Consider the following 17,806-nt stretch of genomic DNA (forward strand, 5'->3'; position numbering starts at 1 on the left):
TTTTTAAAAAGAATACCATATCTTGTTTAACAACAAAAACCCTAAGCTATTTTAAGTAAAACATACAGCATATGTAATATCTTTATTTTAGATATTAAAGACTTATTATGGAATATAAATATATAAGATTTTGGTACCTTTAGATACTACAGGATCAATAATTCTGTATAAGACCATACAAATTGATATAGAGACCACTGTATGTTGTAAAGAACAAACAAAAATCTTATGATTTTTGAGGAAATAAACATGAAGACAGATTAAGAAAGTAAGTACTCTTTTCACTATGTGTGTTTAGCCCTGTTTTTGAAAGAACTTTCGACAGGTAAGATTTTTACTTTTATAATGAATTTCACAGCCTTCAAAGTAAAAAGTTTTTTTTGTCAGTTAGTTTAAAATGTTTTTCCTTTCTATTTCCAGGAAGTATTGATGAAGATGTTGTGGTGATAGAAGCTTCCTCCACTCCCCAAGTCACTGCCAATGAAGAAATTAATGTTACCTCAACTGACAGTGAGGTGGAGATTGTAACAGTCGGAGAAAGCTATCGGTATGATTCTAATTCCTAGTTGTATATGTGAAGTTTTAAATATAAATATTTAAACATACTTGTGCTGCAGATATTTGCATTCTTTTATCTTTCTTTTTTTAAAAGATTTTATTTATTTATTCATTAAAGACATAGAGAGGCAGAGGGAGAAGCAGGCTTCCCTGCAGGGAGCCCAGTGTGGGACTTGATCCTGGACTCTCAGGATCATGCCTTGAGCCAAAGGCCAGATAGATGTTCAACCACTGAGCCACCTAGGCATCCCTCTTTTACTTTTTTTTTTTTTTTGATACCTCATTTGAGCACATACATTAGTGGTTTTCAAACCAGGTTGCATTAGACTCACCTGGGAAGATTATACAGTAGATAAAATTGTTCCCTGGATCATATCCCAGATGAGCAAAACCAGAATCTTGGGGCTTGGTATTTTTTAAGCACTGCAAGTATACAGTGAGAGTTAAGAGTTATTGCTGTAGATAAACAGTAATTTTACTTAGTGCTTTACAGAATTTTGTTGTATGATTCAGAAAGTTCATGAACTTCTTTGAAATTTAGATGTGAATAAAATATAAATTTTGGGGATCCCTGGGTGGCGCAGTGGTTTGGCGTCTGCCTTTGGCCCAGGGCGCGATCCTGGAGACCCGGGATCAAATCCCACGTCGGGCTCCCGGTGCATGGAGCCTGCTTCTCCCTCTGCCTGTCTCTGCATCTCTCTCTCTCTCTCTCTCTCTGTGTGACTATCATAAATAAATAAAAATTAAAAAAATATATATATATATATAAATAAATTTTGGATGGTATTAAAAAGTGTTGAAAATATTAATATTGATGTTGAAGTATTTTTTTGTTGTTATAATCTGTTTCAAGATCTCGTTGAGGGGCGCCTGGGTGACTCATTCAGCTAAATATTTGCCTTTCAGTTAAGGTCATGATCCCGAAGTCCTGGGATTGGGCCTTGCTTTGGGCTTCCCACTCAGCAAAGAGTCTGCTTCTCCCTCTCCCTCTCCCTCTCCCTCTCCCTCTCCCTCTCCCTCTCCCTCAGCCCCCCACCCCCTTGTGCTTTAGCTGGCTCACTCTCAAATGAATAAATAAAAAAAAATTTAACGGAAAAAAAAAGATCTCAATACCAGCAAAGTTTTTGCTATTATAGTAGGGCAACCTACTATGTAACATATTTTTGCAATTTTATTGACCTTCACTCAGTAATTTCATCTAAGCCCTATACTAAAAAATGAATGAAAAATTGACATTTCTTTTGATAAATAACTGGAAATGAGATTGCCTTTTTATGGGGGGAGGGGAAGAATGGGGGGGGGGGGAATCCCTAACAGATTGACCTCTTGGGACCAAAAAAAAAAGAAAGAAAGGATGGGAAAAAAGCCCCTAACAGTATTCATCTTGTGCTTTACATGATTACAAATATTGGTGAGAGAAGCAATGATGTATTCCTTTATTCCATCTGGTATACCAAACTAATCCATGGATGAACCTTAATTTTTGTGTTGAAATGAATTTAGAAATACATTTACTCATTGTGTTTTAATTTGTGTTATTTATTTAAAAAAAATTTTTTTGGAAGCGTGTTATAAACATACCTAGTATGTGCTTCTCCATTTGTACTTTCCCATTGGAGTGCAATTTGTAGTGGCATGGAAGAGAACACTCCGTGATGTATCTGTTTTAAATTTTAGGGGCAGCCCGGGTGACTCAGTGGTTTAGTGCCGCCTTCAGCCCAGGATGTGATTCTGGAGACCTGGGATCAAGTCCCATGTTGGGCTCCCTACATGGAGCCTGCTCCTCCCTCTGCCTGTGTCTCTGCCTCTCTCTCTCTCTCTCTCTCTGTCTCTCAAGAATAAATAAATAAAATCTTAAAAAAATACTTTAAAAAAATAAATTTTAAATGATTTTCCTAGGCTCTGAGGAAATTGATACTCCATGGTAGGTGCCACAGTTACCCTGTGACTGTGCATAGTGCTTGGTACAAGACTGACTCAGTTTTTATGAGCAATAATGATTGCTGAAATGAAAGATCTGTCTTAGTAGAACAGGAGATCTTTTTTGTCAGGGAGGTGCTTAATGTTCAAGCAGATTCATTTACCATAGTAATGGATAGTGATCTTGGACATAACACACAGTGCTCATGACCTATATTTATTTTCCTTATTGTTACAGGGGATATTAACTTTTGTCACTGTTTGGCTGGCTCTTGGCTTTTCATCTCTAAGAGGGAATGTATCCAGGGGCACCTGGCTGGCTCAGTCAGTGGAGTGTTGTGACTTTGATCTCAGGGTTGTGGGTTTGAGCTCCACATTGGATGTTGAAATTGCTTAAAAATAAAATCTTTTCAGCAAAAAGGGAGAATACATCTGTGTTTTAGATCCTTTAGTTTCAGGATTTGACAGTTGCTACTAATCATAGGAACAGCTAAGGCCTGTGTGAAACTGTTGCTCATACATCAGGTTTTTTACTGGTGCTTCATACAGTATAATATTTGGAGTTATGACATCCTTGAAGGTTTCATAAACTGCAAAGTGGACCTGGAACTTTCTGCAGCTATTAAGAGCCTCCCAGAAATAATAAGACTATTCAGTCTCACTAAACACTCTTAGTTTCTCAAGAATTTTAAATAGTGATCTCTCTCCTCACCAAAACCATTTCATCCTGAGACATTTGTTTACCATCATGCCTTGATCTACACAATTCTTGCTGGAATGCAGTGTTTTTATTTTTTTCTGTGTCTCTGGAATGAACCTTTTTACCCCTATTTACTTGAGAATTTCATTTTAGAATTTGAGCTTCTTTCTAAGTTCTTAGGCTCTACAATTGTTGATCATTTTCAGCCTAGTTCTTTTCTGAGTGGTTAAGCTCACATCCCTAATAACTGCATATTAATGGACCTGGTTCACTCTTTTCATACATTCTGACAATAAGCTTTTTTTTTTTATCCTTGAAGTTAATTTTTTTTAGTAATCTCTACACCTCATGTGGGGCTCGAACTCACCACCCCAAGATTGAGAGTCGCATGTTTTTCCAACTGAGCCAGCCGGGCACCCCTACATAATATGCTTCTAAGCAGTTTTATGTTCAGTTTGGGCAAGAGGAAAAACCAACTTCATAAGCCCCACCTTTCTCTTTATATATTTTTAAAGATTTTATTTATTTATTAACCAGGGAGCCTAACAGGGGGCTTGATCCCTGGGCCCTGGGATCATGACTTGAGCCAAAGGCAGATGCTTAACCCACTGAGCCACCCAGGTGCCCTAAGCCTCACCTCTCTATAACAGTTATTTTTCTTCTGGATCCTTAGGACTGCATATTCTATATAATGTTCCTCTGTACCCTCCATTCAGATTATTACAGTGAATCCTTAAAAAAAATTTTTAATAAAATAAATACCTGCAGATAATTTATTGCAATATAGCATCCCACACATAATAAAAGATGATGACATAAGTATTAGGTGTTGGGAGTTTGTGGTTACATGCTTTAAAAGCATAAAGTGGCTCAAACAAGTGATATTTTTTATGACTACCAAACTAATAAACCAGCTGCAACTATCCTTACCTTTCTTGATCACAGGAAATCTCTGGGTGCTTTGAATCATTTTTAGGACAATACCAAGAGCTTATCTTTGTTTAGGCCTCTCAAAACGATGGTTTGCAAATCCAATCTCAGTTATACATTGAAGATCATGTGGGTGTTATTTAATCTTTAGGGTGTTGATATTTTTGTTACTTTGCTTATAGTGAATAGTTTTAGGTATTAAAGAATATATAAATACATATTACAACCCAGGTTGTATTCAAAATAACTTTGAGAAGAGAACAGCATTCTTTTTTTTTTTTAGATTTATTTATTTAATTTAAAAAGAGAGAGTGCATGGTGGGGAGGGGCAAAGGGAGAGGAGTCTTTATTTTTAAGATTTTATTTATATGAGAGAGAGAGTACAAGTGGGGAAAGAGGAAGAATGTGGAGCCTGATACAGGGCTCGATCCCAGGACCCTGAGATTTAGCTGAACCAAAATCAGATGCTTAACTGACCAAGCTGCCCAGGCACTGCTAGGGGGAAGAGTCTTAAGCAGACTCCATGGTGAATGTGGAGCCTGTCTCAGGGCCCGGTCTTAAAACCCTGAAATCATGGCTTGAGCCAAAACCAAGAGTCACATGCCTAACAGACTGTGCCACCCAGATGCCCCAAGAGAGCAGCATTCTTGAAACAGAAACCTGTATTTTATACCAGTGATTTGTCTGAAATATCCTTTCTCATATTCATAGGTCAGTTGGTTGTTGAACACTTCATTCAGTACGTTTTATTGAATGCCAGGCGTTGTACTAGGTGTGATTTTTTTTTTCTTTGATAGTCAATTTTTAATTCTATTGCCATTATTTCTTTGAAGAAGAAACTTCACAATGTATTTTATAAGAAAGGCTTATGATTTCTTGAGTAAGTAAAATTTTTGTTCTTTTTTTATATTTACTAATTTAATATTAATGTCATTTAAGGTCTCGTTCAACTCTTGGACACTCCAGATCTCATTGGAGCCAAGGTTCAAATTCTCATACAAGTCGGCCACAGGAGCCACGGAACCGCAGTAGGATTTCTACTGTTATACAACCCTTGAGGCAAAATGCAGCAGAAGTTGTGGACCTTACTGTTGATGAAGATGGTAAGTTGGATTAGTAACAGTATAAAATTATGAAGAGAATTAATAAAATCAGATGTCTTTGAAATACCTAGAAATGGGGTACCTGGATGGCTCAGTGGTTGAACATCTGCCTTTGGCTCGCAGCGTGATCCTGGGGTCCCAGGATCGAGTCCTGCATTGAGCTCCCTGTGAGGAGGCTGCTTCTCCCTCTACCTATGTCTCTGCCTCTCTCTCTCTGTATCTCTCATGAATAAATAAATAAAATCTTAAAAAAAAAAAAAGAAACTCCTAAAAATGAAAGCCCTACTGCTACTTTCTAGTAACATTATTAAACTACAGGAAAGTTGTTGGATATGCTAATCTTATGTTTCAGTTGATATAAAACCTGTTTGTAAATTGTGCCTAAAATTCTTTCTGTTGTTTCATTGCTCAGTAGTTATTTTCTTAGGGAGAAAGTACTTTTTTTAAAAAAAAGATTTATCTGAGAGAGAGAGAGCATGAACGGGGATAGGAGCAGAGGGAGAGAGAGAGAGGCAGACTCCCCACTGAGCAGAGAGCCTGATGCTGGGCTTGATCTCAGGACCTCAAGGTCATGACCTGAGCCAAAGGCAGATGCTTAACTGACTGACTCACCCAGATATCTGAAAAAAGAATACTTTTACAAGTGGTAGCTTGATCTACCATCAGACCTACCTGTTTCTTTCATTTATAATATTATTGTCATAGTTTAACTTTGCTATGAAAAAGAGAAATGACACATTTAAAATGTTACAGAAAAGCAGTATAACTTGAATTTATATGGTAAATGTATGTTATTTGAAATGTCATAATTTGGGGTGCCTGGATGGCTCAGTTGGTTAAGCAAATGACTTGATCTCAGCTCAGGTCTCAGACTCCTTGTCATGAGTTCAAGCCCTATTTTTACAGACTAGTGTGGAGCCTATGTAAAAAAAAAAGGGCAAAGTTACTTTTAATATTATGTTATCCTCTAATACTGGTACCTTTTGTGCTGCTCAGCCTTACTGTTTTCTTTTGACTTATAATTGTATCCAAGCATGTATAAAAAGCTAGAAGTTGGAAAATAGAGATTAAGGAAAGTGGCAGCATGTATGAATCTGTGAATACCTATGTGAATTTTCCTACGTATCGAGAATTACCTTCAGGTACTAGTTACATCTTAGAAGGAAATGGTCATTCATAATTTCCTTAAAGGAAGATGATGAGCTGTATATGAATTTGTTAGCTATAAGTTGGAGAAAGTATATATAAGGTACGTAGAGTTACAGGCCTTGTGCAGTCAGCTCTTATATGGATTGTTTGCAGCTTGGATGATCATGACTTTCAGAATATCACTACTTTGGAATTAAGATGTTTATGAAGAGATAATTTATTCCCACTGTCTGCATTTCATTCAACTATGTCTCAGGTTTTATTTTGAAGTGCTATAAATTATCTGTAAGACAGTGATTAATATATTAGGGATTAATTAGAGATACCTCAGAGTTAATTAATTTGGGATTACTACTTTAAACTGTTTTCCCTTGTGACCTCTACCAGCCACTAAGTAGGAAAAGGTGGTAGGGTAGTCTTTTAAACCATTGGAATTAGTTCAACCAGAACATTTTACTAGGTTGTAAATATTCCAGCAATCAGTAGATGCCTGTCTCTACTAGTTTCTCTCAGTGGAAAGCATCTATCTTATTAAAAATAAGTCCAAAACATTAACTATATTATTAGACTAGTGGTTCTTAAGTGGTGACTGTTTTGTTCCCTTGAAGACATTTGGAAATATCTATAGATATTTTTGGTTTTTATAGTTGGGGGAGAGTACTACTGATACCTAATGGGTAGAGGCCCAGGATGCTGCTAACATCCTACAATGCACAGGACATCCATGCCCCTACCCTGACTCCCATCCCTAGCAAAGAATTACCGAACCCAAAATATCAATACTGCTAAGGTTCAGAAACAAATATACCATTTGCAAATAAAGAGAGGTTCTTCCCTCCCCATTTTATGTATAAGGAAATATATTTGTTTAAGCATCCAAAGTACAGTGTCCATGTAGATCAACAGATACTATTTGTATTTCAGGAATCAGCTTAGCACACTGCATTGTATACAGTAGTTTGTCCTCTCGTTTTTTTTTTTTTTTTTTTTTTTAAGATTTTATTTGTTTATTCATGAGAGACAGAGAGAGGCAGAGACATAGAGGGAGAAGCAGGCTCCTTGCAGGAAGCCTGATATGGGACTTGATTCCCCAGACCTGGGATCACACCTGAGCCAAAGGCAGATGCTCAATGGCTAAGCCACCTGGGGGTTCCTGTCCTCTCATTCTATATGACATTAAGAGAATCCCCCCCTTTTTTTTTCCCAATAAAGATTTTATTTATTCATGAGAGACAGAGAGAGAGAAGAGAAGCAGAGACATAGGCAGGCTCCATGCAGGGAGCCTGATGTGGGACTGATACGGGGCCTCCAGGATCGTGCCTTGGGCCGAAGGCAGGTGCTCAACCACTGAGCCACCCAGGCATCCCAAGAGAATGAATCCCTTTTCTGATCTAATCAGTATGACTATGCTTTGGACAGACTTAGTCTCACTTTTTAAACAACTATTTTACAATCAGAGTCTAAAGTAGAACTCGTATATAAATCAAGGTATGCCTGAAATTTCTTTAACTTTCTACAGAAATTATAATTTTTATTAGAAAGCACTGATAAATATTAATATTTGCAAAAATTTTTTGAAAACATACAAAAAGGCATGTAAAAAAGATTAAAAGTTTTTTTTTTTAAGATTTTATTTATTTATTTATTCCTGAGAGACAGAGAGAGAGAGAGACAGAGACAGAGACACAGTCAGGGGGAGAAGCAGGCTCCATGCAGGGAGCCCGATGTGGGACTCGATCCCGGATCTCCAGGATCACACCCTGGGCTGAAGGTGGTGCTAAACCGCTGAGCCACCCTGGCTGCCCAAGATTAAAAGTTTAAAAAATCGTAGCTAATGTTTAAGTGGTTACTATATGTAAACTATTATACAGAGTGCTTTATATGTATGACCTCAGTTCATCCGAACAATAATTGTGTGAAGAAAATTCTGTACTTTCCCAGTTCTACAGATGAGGAAATGCAGAGTGGTTAAGTAACTTAGCCATGATTGTAGTATCATTGTTGAAATCAGAATTGCTTATCCAAGCAGTCTGACTCTAGAATCCATTCTGTCCCAGAGAAAGGGTAATTTGTAATACTGGTCTGACAGCCTGTGATAATGTGTATGAAAATAGTAAAGGGACTTTTTTTTTTTTTTTTTAAGATTTTATTTATTTATTCATGACAGATACAGAGACACAGGCAGAGGGAGAAGCAGGATCCACGCAGGGAGCCCAACTCAGGACTTGATCCCAGGTCTCCAAGATCACATCCCGGTCTGAAGGCAGTGCTAAACTGCTAAGCCACCGGGGCTGCCCCAGTAAAGGGACTTTTACTTTCCTTTTCTTATTTTCGTATTTGTGATAGATCAGGAAATTTATATATTGTTACCCAAAAGAACTGTGATAATCACCTGAATTATTGGAATATGCATATGTGTTGAATTTTTTTTTAAATGCAGTAATCATATTTTAGTAGCATGTCATCTTAATGGTGTAGGCTACCTTTAGGAAAGCTTTTTTTTTAAAAAAAAAACTGTATATTGTGCTTACTAGAGAGTTCATATCTTTAAATTTTATTTTAATAATTACAAAAATGTTACCTTGAGTTAAAATATAACCCATTACCTAATTTATTTTGAATGCTAAGTAAAATTTTGTATTTTTTAGAACCTACTGTAGTACCAACCACTTCTGCGAGAATGGAATCACAAACCACAAGCACTTCCATTAACAACTCAAATCCATCTACCTCTGAGCAGGCCTCTGATACTGCTTCAGCTGTCACTGGTAGCCAACCCTCCACAGTGTCAGAGACTTCAGCTACTCTTACAAGCAATAGTATGACTGGTACTTCTCTAGGAGGTATGTAATAAAGTGGGAGAGGACTCTTTTTCATTACTCTTGTTAGAAAAAGTGTTGTTTTTAATATTTTAGCTATATTAGCAAGAACATATTCTTAGATTAAACCATATATGAACAAAGTAGTCTCTTTATAATTAGACTGTAATTTCATATTTGAGTTTGTGTGCTATATATTACCCAGTTATCATAGCTCAACTGAAAGAGATCAGCGAGAATTAAATGGCTAAAGATCTGAGCAACAGAAGAAAAATAGATAAATGGAACTTCATCAAAATTTATACCTTTTGTACATCAAAAGACATTATCAAGAAAGTGAAAAAGCCTACACAGTGGGAGAAAAATACTTGAAAATCATATATTTGGTAAAGGTCTATTATCCAAACTATATAAAGAGCTTACACAGCTCAACAATAAAAAGACACCCCAGTTTAAAAATGGGCAAATAATTTGCATAGGTATTTTTCTAACAAAGATGCATGAAAACAGCATCATTAGTTATTAGAGGAATGTAAATCAAAATCACAGTGGAACCACTTTATCCTCATCAGGTTGTCTATTATTCAGAAAAACAAACCAAAACCAAAGAACAGGAAATCAGAAAATAACCAGTATTGACAAGAATGTAGAGGAATTGGAACCCTGATGAACATCTGGTGGGAATGTAAAGTGCTGCAGCCTTTATAAAAAACACATTGGCGGTTCCTCAAAACTTTAAAGCATAGTTAGCCTATGACCAACAGTCTCACTCCTAGGTATGTCCCCAAAAGAATTGAAAATGAGGATGGGTATTTTTTAAAAAGTTTGATGATGTCCATTTTCTCAAATTTTTTTTGTTTCTTTTGGTGTCATATCAAAGAAACCCAGAGTCACAAAGATATACTCCTGTGTTTTAAGTGTTTCAGCTCTCACCTCAGATTATTATCTTTCAGTTAGCAGTGATATCTCTGGTTCTTGTTCCTGTCACTTGTTTAAGAGCATGAAGCTGCCCTTCTTTCACACCTGGACAAAGGCACGGAGATAAGAACTTGCTAACCATTTACTGACTGGGATGTTGTAGGCCCTGTGGCTCATAGAGTGTATCACCATTAATAATGAAACCACCTTATGCTTTCTTTCATTTTTCACTTTTAATAGTATTGTATTTAATTCTAACAGTATCATTATAACCTACATTGAGCAGATTAGGAAATCTTCTTGTGACTGGATTAGGTCTTGCTGTTGTGGAAAATTGAGAGTAGAATCCAGAATCTAAGGAGTTTTCCCAGAGATATCTTTTAAATACTATATTCTTTGGGGAAAAAAGTAAGCAGAAATGAAATGTGCTAATTTTTATTTCATTTATCAGATGTATGCTCTTTCCCGAGTACCCTACTGAGTGTCTTATGTGTTATTTTTATATATTATCATTTAATCCTTATAAACTTTCTCGTTGTATTACTCTTCCCATTTCAGAAATGAAGGAATCTGGAAGTTAAATACTTTCAAAAAAAAAAAAGTTAATAATATTTGAGTCAAAGATTTGAACTCTTCTCATGCGCTCCTTTTTCCTGGTAGCTTTATGTACTCTGATTCTTGTCTACATTTTATGTGACACAGTCCCAACTTTACTTCAAGACTTTTTCAGAGCTTTTATTTTCTTATATTTTTAAGTCTCTTGTTCGCTTAGAACTCACATTTAATATATATAGTGACTTCATTATCTGAATGGTTTTCTCATGATACTATTACCTATATTGACGACTATGTTTGGGATAGACTTGGCTGTGTTGTGTTTTTCTAGAGTAGGAGAACCCTGTTCCAGGCCAAATTGTTCCTCTCTATAAAACTGAAAGAAGCAGATACTCACACAACATTAGGGGCACTCAGTTTTGCTGATTTCATTTCTTGCTAAGACTCTATAGAACATCAGTCTCCTAATTTTTTCATATCCTGTCCTTACTTTGTACCTTCTTGCGTATTTCCAACCTTGAATCACTCAAGCCATCAAGCTTCACTCCTCTCTAGGTTTTTAGATGGGCCTCATGAAAATTACAGAACCAAGCATATTGGTGCCTTGTGAGTTTATGGTATCAGAACCAAGCATATTGGTGCCTTGTGAGTTTATGGTATCTGATCTTGGACTTTTGATAATAAGTTACCGTAGTGTGATGTATCTCAGTTAATTCCCTTTCCTTCCCCTTAGTGGCTATTCCAAAATTCCCTCATTTTCCTCAAGACTTTGATTCCTCCAGGGAAAAATAAATTAAAAAGTAAGTGGAGGGATCCCTGGGTGGCGCAGCGGTTTAGCGCCTGCCTTTGGCCCAGGGCACAATCCTGGAGACCCGGGATCGAATCCCACGTCGGACTCCTGGTGCATGGAGCCTGCTTCTCCCTCTATGTCTCTGCCTGTCTCTCTCTCTCTCTCTGTGTGACTATCATAAATGAATAAAAGTTATTAAAAATAATAATAAATAAAAAGTAAGTGGAGGTTTTCAAACATTCATAACTTCCAACCCTTCCATGAAAACTTTTATATCCTTCTTTCCTTACTCTTGGTCTTTTAACTCCTTCTTTTCCTTTGCAGTCCCTTTATTCATGCTCTACCTCTTGTCCCTTCTTGTGTCCTTGACCTTGCTTTAACAGTTACCTTCTCAGCATCTTTGTTTGCTCCATTCCCTTAGTGTGCATTAGTACATTTGTGTTAAGTCTGTGTACCCTTAAATGGGTCTTCTATACCTGAAACTCCTTCCTTAACTTTCTTCTGACTCTTGTCAAAACAAATGTGTTAAAAAAAATCTGGCAGTAATCTTCGCATCTTTGTTTTCTCCCAGGACTCTATTCTTATCCTTTCTCACTAGCCCGTCTCATAACTGCATGTGTTTTCAACTACTGCCAGTATGCCAGTGACCTTCCATTTGTGTTTCTAGAGCCTTCTCTTTGTTTTAAATTTTTATATCCAGCTGCCTATTGGACACCTCTCTCCGTTGGACGACCATTCTGCAACCACCTCAAACTCCAAACACCCCAAATAGCTCATCATATATCTTGACTTTTCCATGTGCTTTTTACTTTATGCATGCATGGTATCTTATATATTCATTTATTCAAATATTTATTGATTGCACACTATAAATCAGGCACTGTTCTAGGCACTGGAAAGAAAACAAATTTTCTGCCCTAACAGAATGTTCTAGTGGATAATAATAGCTAACATCTGTGTTATGTTGAGCTCGTAATATTGGTCCATGATTTATCTACATTAACTCTATTTTTTTATAATAACTTATGAGGCAGAGTCTATTATTACTCTTCTCATTTTATAGGTGAAGTAACTTGGCCATGGTTAAATGATAGTGGAACCAAGTATTCAAAAGTAGGAAGTCTGGCTTGGAGCCTGTACTCTTCCTTTATTTCTCCGTCTTGACACTGTTGTCTTTGTGCTATGCAGTTCTTTTTATGGGGGGCTCCCCATGCATTGTAGGATATTTAGCAGCATTGTTGGCCTCTACCTACTAAATACCAGTAGTACCACTTCCCCTCTAGGTATCCCCAGATGTTCCCTGGGGCACAACATTGCTCTATACTATTTTAGAACCCAGTGCTTCTATTTTAATGCTGGTTGATTTATATCTTAAATTGTTTCCATATTTGATGATGATGATCTCCTTAAGGATTAAAGATCAAGTTTTTCTCTTCATAGTACTTAGCTCCATACATGCCTCTTTTCCCTTGAGAGGTAAACTTATATTTAGCAAGGGCTTATTAAACCACCTACATTGTACAGGCCTGTTTCTAGTTGCCAGAGATAAAACAACAGAGGCAGACAACATCATAATAAGTTATTTTAAATGCCAGGACTTTCAGGGAGCCTGCATGGCTTAGTCAATTAAGCATCTGACTCTTGATCTCAGCTCAGGTCTTGATCTCAGGGTCATGAGTTCAGGATCTTGAGTTCAAGTCCCCCATTGGGCTCCAGGCTGGGTATGTGAAGCCTACTAAAAAGGAGTGGAGGGCAGGACTTTAATTTTTCACCACTGTATTTTTCAGTGCCTTATATAATAGATCCTTTACCAGTACCATTATTATGTGTAATGCTTGCCAGAGGAATGAATACATCTCAATAATCATGCTAGAATCACAATGAAAGTATCTTAACCAGCTTGATGTCACTGGGCTATGGAATTAATTTCTCTGGTGCAGGTTTATTATTGTTTCATTTTTAGTGGACACTCTCTGAGCTAACTTTAATAAAAAGGAAATGTTTTATTTGCTTGATCAGATCTTAGTATTTCACTTCTAATTTATGGTAGTTTCCTTGGTCAGTCACTCTCGAACAAGAGGAAATTCAGTTGCCTTTACTTTGGGTTACCAGCCTGTTTAAGCAACAAAGAGGTTCTGCATTCCAGGAAAATATATTATTAATTTAACTGGAAGCCAAAACTGTACCCTAAGAAGTAGAACTATAAGGTCAGTCTTCTTTTTGAAGCCACATCGTTAGTGATATGACCCTTTAAATATGTGTTCAGCTGTAAATATATTGTAGTCATTATGCTTCCTCTTCTCTCACTCTGATTTTTGTATTAGAAATATTTGAAGAAAAAGAGGACAACTTCTTTTTGAACAAATGAGTATCATATCTATCACTTTGTTCACAGCCTTACTAGTCCACACATCTTTTGCTCTGACTGCACACTCCTCTCCTAAAATTTGAAGTTATACATAATCCCCAAATAGCTGGATTTATAAAAATAAAGTATTTTAATTGGAAGGAACTATATGAAGGTCACTTAGCTTACTCATTGAATGGATTTGGTGTTCCAGAGGTTTCTGATAATTTTTTATGAAGTAACACAATAAATGATGTTCATTTGTGCAATACTTGGTCATGGGAGCTGAGATAAAACCCTGAAAATGTTGCTGGAGGTAAAGCTACTGTAATAGTTATTGCTATAGATATTACAGCATATGGAAAATAGTTAATGTTTGATTCAGTATAGCTAAGATAGACAATCATGATCTATTCCTGATAAGCTAGTTGTAACTTTGTCCAGGTTATTTAAGAAAATTGGAGGGACACCTGGGTCACTTGGCCAGTTAAGTACCTGCCTTCAGCTCAAGCCCTGATCCCAGGGTTCTGGGATCGAGCTCCGCATTGGGCTGCCTGCTCCTTGGGGAGCCTGCTTCTCTCTCTCCTCCCTTTGCCTGATGCTCTTCTTGCTTGTGTGCTTTCTCTCTCTCTCTCTCTGTTAAATAAATAAAGTCTTTAAAATAAAATTGGAATGAAAGTGACATAATTATATAATTGACTTTAAATCTGCTGTAATTTATCTTTTAAAAGTAAACACCATGGGGTGCCTGGGTGGCTCAGTTGGCCAAGTATCTAACTCTTGATTTTGGCTCAGGTCATGATCTTAGGGTTGTGAGATTGAGCCTCGTGTCAGGCCCTGCACTCAGCAAGGAATCTTTTAGAGATTCTCTCCCCCCCCCCCCATTTCCTCTGCCCCTCCTCCAACTCACACACACTCTCTCTCTCAAATAAATAAATAAATCTTAAAAAAAGAGAGAGAGCTTAAAAAAATAAAACATCTTGTCACCTTTGTCGTTGTTGTAGTTACAAGTTACTTGTAATATTTAACCTCTCAACTGATTCTAACAAGGTAGTACTGATTCCAGGAGGCAGTTAGAAATTAGTAAAAATTAGGATTTGTTTTTCCATCCAAGGTCACAGATTCCTGAATTCTAGTTCCAAGTTAAGAACCTTTACAAAAGGGCAGCCCGGGTGGCTCAGTGGTTTAGTGCTGCCTTCAGCCCAGAGCGTGATCCTGGAGACCGGGGATCGAGTCCCATGCCGGGCTCCCTGCATGGAACCTGCTTCTCCCTCTCTCTCTCTCTCTCTCTTTGTCTCTGTCTCTCATGAATACATAAATAAAATCTTAAAAAAAAAAAAAAAACCTTTACAAAAGAGTACAAGAAATTAGCCCAAATAGGACAGACTAGGAACTTAGAAAAAAAAATGTACAGAGATTTAGTATGGAGATACTGCTTAACAGGATTTAGATCACAGACCTTGCCCAGAAGAGAATCAGGAAAGGCAGGATAGGACATGTATGGGAGGGCAGACCCAAGAGAATTACAGGGAGGTTTGCTGCAATCAGACATATCAACCAGAGCCTGAAGCACCCCACCCAGATTCATTTATGTGAGCCTATAAATTCCTTTTATTATTTGAGCCAGTTTAGGTTGGATTTTTATATTATTTGTGAGTATCTAGTATATTCCTAATCAGTACATTGGGCCAGAAGAGATTGGCTAGGTTCTGTGAGCCAAATATTAGCAGTTTCCCTGGTCTTGGTTACTCCAGAAATAGGGCTAGAAGAGTGGTACTCTAGAATCCTAAGGGCTCTGAGGAGATGACTCAGGAGTCAGGTGCAGAAGGGGGAAAGGAATTAATAAGGACAGGGCTCTGGGCTCTCCACTCCTCTATTTTTTTTAAAGAATTTATTTACTTGAGAGAGAGAATGAGTGCACGCAAGCATGATCGACCGGAGGGGCAGAGAGGGACAAGCAGAAAGCTGAAGGCAGTCACTTAACTGACTGAACCACCCAAGCACCCCTCTACTCTTTAATTTTTGTATTTTAAATTAAAAAAAATAATAATAATTTTTAAATATTTTATTTTTAAGTAATCTCTAAACCCAACATGGGGCTCAAACTCAACCCCCAGCTCAAGAGTCGCACAGTCCTCTGACTGGGCCAGCCAAGCTTCCCTCCATTTTTATCTGTTTTATATAGTTTGTACATAATATGCAGCTTGAGAAAATGCTGTTTTTTAGATAAGTCTGAAGCCCTGAGGTAGACCTTCTTGGGGTGCTTTTGCAGGTCTTCTGGCATGGAAGAGCATGCCTTCAGAATAACTGGGCATATGGCAGAGAGCATAACCAAGACTCAGATGATTCATACCTACAGAATCATCTTTTCCAAAAACAATCATGCAAGATGATTATTGTTCCATTTAACAGTAAGAAAGAGGTCAAATAACTTTTCTAAGTCACATTGCTCAGGATTACACAGGCTTAGGACTAAACTCAAGCACATCTGACTCCATGCCTTTCCTATTCTTCAACTCTAGTTCACTAGATTATTATGAGATACCTTTAATTTTTCACAAATTAGAGTTTTATTGTTCTATTCTTTCAAGTCTGATTTGGAGGGCAGAGGAAGGGAAAGGATGTCAGGTTAGTGAGACTTAGCAAGACCTCTCTGAGTTGGGTGGTTATGTCTTAAGAAGATAGGATTTTTAAGAAACACATAGTCATTATTTCATAGAAATGATTTATGGTGTTAGAGAGTTCATGGACTCAGAAGAATCTTTGTTGCAAATAAGGACTCACGTGACATACTAGAATTTTTAAAAATTCAGTTTAAAGTTTATTGTTTATTATGACCTAGGAAAAGGCTATCTCTTGTCATATTTAAACATCATGGTAGTGGCACCTGACTGGCTCTGTTGGAAGAGCATCCAACTCTTGATCTCTGGGTCATAAGTTCGAGCCCCATGCTGGGTGTAGAGATTACTTATATAAATAAAACTCACACACACACCCCCCGCCCCACATACCATCATGGTAAAGGTGAGCCTCCTGAAGGATTTATGCTTTCAGAAAAATCCTAGTGAAGATTACTGCCCAAAATTATGTCATATGCATGTTAAGAATGTGGTGCTATCACATTCTTCTTTACAGAGATTTGAATTTATTCAATTGATTAAATTTAATCAATTCTTTATTTGCTTAATTTATATACAGTACCTATGTTTTACAGAGTGATATTTGATCATTTGATTGTTCTGTGCATTTTTGTTTCAAGATGACTCAAGGAGAACTGCCTCTAATGCTGTAACAGAAACTGGCCCTCCTGCAATGCCAAGATTACCTTCCTGCTGTCCCCAGCACTCACCATGTGGAGGGTCATCACAGAATCACCATGCATTAGGACATCCACATGCAGGTTGCTTTCAGCAGCATGGCCACCATTTTCAGCATCATCACCACCACCATCATACCCCCCACCCGGCTGTCCCAGTTTCTCCCTCCTTTAGTGATCCTGCTTGCCCTGTGGAAAGACCTCCACAAGTACAAGCACCTTGTGGAGCCAACAGCAGTTCTGCTACCAGCTATCATGACCAGGTATGTGGAATTTGATGAGGTCTTCTTTTTTTTTAATTTGTAAAAACTGTGCTTTTTTTCCCAGGAGGAAAAAGAAAAACAACCTTCAGGATGAATTTTATACACTAAATATAAATATGTTGCCCTTGCAAAAGTGGCCCAATTTAGTGGTCTGTGTTTCTTTTTTTTTATTAAGTCTCTAGGATTTTCTGATGGTCTAAATTATTGCAACTAATTGAGAGGGCCTGGGATGTAGAAAATTAGAAGTGATACTTTTTTAAAATTCTGAAATGTTTTTTGGGGTTTTTAGTTAAATACAGGTGAATCTGATCTTTGGAATTTTATTTCAGAGTGTTGGAATTGCTGTGTCAACCTGATTCATGAGAAATAAGGACATTTTTCTAGTTTTGTTTTTTTATCCTCTACCTTTTACTCTGGAACTCCCTATATCTTCACTTA

At 37.3% G+C, this 17,806-nt stretch overlaps 1 protein-coding gene across 10 annotated transcripts in view; it reads left to right on the forward strand.

The window, feature by feature from the left end:
- RNF111 (ring finger protein 111) overlaps positions 1-17,806 on the forward strand; it is a 94,530-nt gene that overhangs the window by 56,394 nt on the left and 20,330 nt on the right. For all 10 annotated transcript variants that reach the window (XM_072808889.1, XM_072808891.1, XM_072808884.1 and 7 more), the window contains 4 exons: positions 421-547; positions 5,048-5,211; positions 9,009-9,203; positions 17,049-17,368. In XM_072808889.1, the coding sequence (XP_072664990.1) occupies positions 421-547; positions 5,048-5,211; positions 9,009-9,203; positions 17,049-17,368 (806 nt within the window). The remainder of the gene's footprint in view (positions 1-420; positions 548-5,047; positions 5,212-9,008; positions 9,204-17,048; positions 17,369-17,806) is intronic.

Source organism: Canis lupus, chromosome 32 (genome assembly GCF_048164855.1).
Source record: "Canis lupus baileyi chromosome 32, mCanLup2.hap1, whole genome shotgun sequence".
In the NCBI taxonomy this organism is placed as follows: Eukaryota; Metazoa; Chordata; class Mammalia; order Carnivora; family Canidae; genus Canis; species Canis lupus.